This window comes from Morus notabilis, unplaced genomic scaffold, assembly GCF_000414095.1.
Source record: "Morus notabilis unplaced genomic scaffold, ASM41409v2 Scaffold101, whole genome shotgun sequence".
NCBI lineage: Eukaryota > Viridiplantae > Streptophyta > Magnoliopsida > Rosales > Moraceae > Morus > Morus notabilis.
In genome coordinates, this window is record NW_010364303.1 from 378,765 (window position 1) to 382,990 (window position 4,226).

A 4,226-nucleotide genomic window follows, 5' to 3' on the forward strand; every position below is an offset into this window, starting at 1 on the left:
TTAACATAGTTCGACAATATTCTACATAAATTTCACCAGTAACGAGCATTAGGGATAGACTCTACATAGATAAAAATTACAATAACAAATTAGATAAGTACTTAATACTATTAAATCTCCTAAAATAAAGAGCTTTCCTAATATGAAACTTGATACAAATAAATTTAAACTACCAATAAAAGTAATTAAACATAAAATATTAACTTTTCCTAATACTTACCCTATTGTTTTTGTTTTTTATTTTTGTTTTGTTTTCACTTCTAGAAATCTAATGATTCTTGCAACTGAAAATTAAAAAAAAAAAAGTCCATGAATAATGAACCTGGGTATGACATTGCAGATTTTGCCATTACAAAGTACTAAGGTATTGAACTAAAACTGCTGTAGCAAAAAAGTTTAAATAGTAGTTCAAATTTATGAAACAAACGTGCTAAAGCATTGCCATTATTTATAACTTCATATAACAACAAAAAAGGGAAATAAATATTGTTGTGTGGGAAAATATGAAGGACACTTGGAAGAACGATAATATGACACGTATCCTTAATTACTCCCTGCAAAGCAACAACCCTCGACGTCTGGGGCCCCCTCCGATTCCGTTATAAAGAACCCAAGTGAAAAGTCCAACTTAGGGCGTCAATTCCTTCTGGCGTCGACAGATCGTACCGTCGACCTTAGGACATAGAAATCCCTCGACTGTGGAACCAACAACCAAGAAGGACAGTTGGGTTAAGCAACACTGGCGACGAGGGGAATGCTCTTTGGGAAAAAGTCTGACGTGGCAAATTGCGTACAAAAGTGGGGGATGACTGCAAGGCAGGCATTTATTGCGAACCCTTAAACCGCCCCACAAGGGACAGAAAAGGGTTACAGGAACGCACAAAGCCGTAATAGAAGACTAATTGGCTGAGTGAACAGTACTCCAAGTGATTAGTGGGCTACATCTGGGCCTAGAAAGGGAGAGCACTTAAGTGCTTCTGCCTACGAAGGAAATCAACCCAGCGAAGGAAGCCCCCAATATAAAAAGGGCAAGACCCCATACAGGAAAGGGGTTGGAACCCGAGAGAAAAAAGGAACGAGAAAGAGCAATTGATGTAAATTGTAATCCCTTCATAAGAAATATACAACCACAGTGGATGTAGCTCTGATTTTATAAAGTGAACCACTATAAAATCTCTTGTGTTCTTTATTTGTGCATGTCTTTCATTAACCCACAATACACCCCTCCAACAAATTCTCACACACATTCAACACTAAGGCCGGTAATCCAACAGGAAACCCAGAGGTAACCCGGCTTGTTTTTGTTAACGAGAAATCACCGTCAACAATTTGTGACTCCACTGGGGACCGAAAGCGTTTGACCCCCAACAACATAGTTAGCAAGCACGCCTCTAAGAAAGAGAATTGAGGCCATTAACCGAGGCAGCCAGACGGACGAAACCGCCACCCATCCAGGGAATAACGGGATGGAAGAAGATCCACGCCCTGTCGGAAACGAAGTCCCACTCCCAGACGCGCCACGGCCGGATCTTGTGCAGATGCATGCCCAACTAACCACTCTAACCGAGCTAGTACGTGGGCTAATGACCGTGGTTGAGCGCTTGGATGGAAAGAACTCTATGCTGCCATTAGAAGACGCCCTGAGGCCGCGCCATGGCTGAAAACCCAAACCCCGGTGACCACCCACATATCTAAGAGGGAACCGGGGACAGCGAGAATCATTGGGGCCCTCCTAGGCCTCGACCTTCCCAATCCTCCGGCAGCCGTTTAAGGGCCGCCAGACTCCGGGCTCCCGAGGATCGGATACCAAGAGGCCCGAGAAATCCTGAGGTACTACCCCAGAACCCAGGGGGAAACCCACCAAGAGACTCAGGGTCGGTACAGGCGGGCGGCCAGGCAAGGAGCGGACCCAACGTTCAAAGGGCAGAGGTGTCGAGGGTAGCTGGCTCGGCCATCTCAACAGAAGAAGCGCGCGCCATCATGGAACATATGGCCAGCTTGGAGCAAAAACTCACAGGGGATGTGGCAAGCCTGAAAAAGAACATAGGGCGAGTGTCTGAGGTGGTAAACGTCGACATCACACCTAGCCGCACACATGACCATCCATTTTCCGCAGAAATAATGGCGCCCCCTCTCCCCGACAAATATAGGTCACCGTCGATCCCACCATATGATGGTCGAAGGGATCCCGACGATCATTTGGAGATGTACACAGGACACATGCTCTTACACGGGTATGCTGAGGAAATCATGTGCCGAGCTTTTCAGAACCATTTAACGGATTCTGCCTGAAGATGGTTTCGGACGCTGAGGCCAAATTCTATCTCAAGCTGGGATGAGTTGAAGGAAGCATTTTCCCTCCAATTCATAGGGGTTAAAAAATACGTCCCCCCGAAGCAAAATCTGACGGCTATATATCAAAAGTCGAACGAGTCATTAAGGGAATGGCTTGCAAGATATGGGGAAGCTGTCGCCGCCACGATGGATATAACAGACAGAGAGGCCTTGATGGGGGCATTATCTAGCATGAAGAAAATTACCCCCTCCAAGAGAGAGCTAAACCGAAAACCCCTATCCAGCTACAAGGAATTCCTTGCGCGAGCGCAAGGGTACATCAACGCCGAAGAGGCAGACGCAAATGACCCCGAGCATAGGTCCAACAAGAATAAAGGGACCGAGCAGGGGTCGATGCCAGCAAAGCAGGACGGGAAGAAGCGTCGAAGTGGAGGAAGCGGAGACAAGCAGCCAGCTGCAACGACGAGCGCTCCAAAAGCCAAGAAGCCAAGGCAAGAGGATGCCCGTAAGCCTCGACTGTTTCAAAAGTACGATTCCTACCACGAGCTAACGGTAGGAGTCGAGGAGGTTTTCAACCAGGTCGGCCGCGGAAACCTGCTACGCCGACCAGAACCGATGAAATCGGATCCCAGCCGGAGGAACCAAAAGAAATTCTGTAGGTTCCACGGCGATGTCGGCCACCACACCAACGATTGCGCCGACCTTAAGGATGAAATCGAGAGAGTAATCCGCGAGGGGAGGCTACAGGAGTTCAGAGCCGAGTGGAGACCTCGAAACGACGGCCACGGTGGACAGAATGACGGTCGACGCCTAGAGGAGAACTAGCGCCCAGAGGACCGAGAACTCGTCAGCGTCATACGAACCGTCTCAGCGGCCCCTATATAGGAGGAGACTCAAGGAGGTCTCAGAAGGACTACGCTCACGAGGCCAATGAGGTTTACCAAGAAAGGTTCTGGAGCGTCTCCGCTGCAAAAACCCCAAGATATAGCCACACCGACGTGGCCTTTAATGAGGACGACGCCAGCAGAGTTCACTTCCCCCACAACGACGCATTGGTGGTGGAAGCCATGATTGGGAACCACACTGTGTGCCGAATCCTGGTAGACAATGGGAGTTCGGTGGACCTCCTATACTCCGACTGCTTGGAAAAAATGGGGATCCGAAAGGAGCAGTTGGAAAAGACCTCCAGGCCATTATACGGTTTCACCGAGGACTCCGTCATCCCTCAGGGGACTATCCGGCTGCCCATTATCGCAGGAGAAAAACCCCGACAGACTACGATAATGGCCAACTTTGTGGTAATAAAGGGAGGCTCCCAGTACAACGCTGTAATCGGGAGACCAACCCTTCAGGCGCTAAGGGCAATAACCTCCGTCTACCACCAGAAGGTCAAGTTTCCTACCCCAAACGGCGTAAGTGAAATGAAGAGCAACCCGTATGAGGCTAGGGTTGCATACTCCGATGCCCTGCACGGATACGACCAGCCAGGGAGACAGGAAACTAGGATGGTCTATCAAAACACCGTCGAAGACATAGACCCCAGGGTTCAAGAGGAGGTCACATGGTCCTAACCCATCGAGCAATTGGTGGAAATTCAAGTTGATGAAGGCGAGCCAACCAAAGTACTAAAAATAGGCTCGGACCTAGCCCCGTCACTTAAGGTCGAGATCGAAAACTTCCTCAGAAAAAACTTAGATGTCTTTGCCTGGAATCATGCTGACATGGAAGGGATCGACGCCGAGGTTATATGTCACTCCCTAAACGTCGACCCCTCATATCCTCCCAAGTGCCAGAAGCGTCGACCAATGAACCCTGAGAGGTAAGAAGCGCTGAAAGAGGAGGTCGACAAGCTGATCAACAATGGGTTCATCAGGGAGGCCCATTACCCACGTTGGGTCTCAAACCCCGTTCTGGTGATCAAGCCTAACAGA

At 48.7% G+C, this 4,226-nt stretch overlaps 1 protein-coding gene across 1 annotated transcript; it reads left to right on the plus strand.

Moving 5' to 3' along the window:
- Nucleotides 1–1,989: 1,989 nt before the first annotated feature.
- On the plus strand, nucleotides 1,990–3,866 carry LOC112093118. The gene is made up of 3 exons (XM_024170951.1): nucleotides 1,990–2,234; nucleotides 2,295–3,082; nucleotides 3,181–3,866. The coding sequence occupies exons 1-3, from the start codon at nucleotides 1,990–1,992 to the stop codon at nucleotides 3,864–3,866; spliced, it is 1,719 nt and encodes a 572-aa protein (XP_024026719.1).
- The last annotated feature ends 360 nt before the right edge of the window (nucleotides 3,867–4,226 follow it).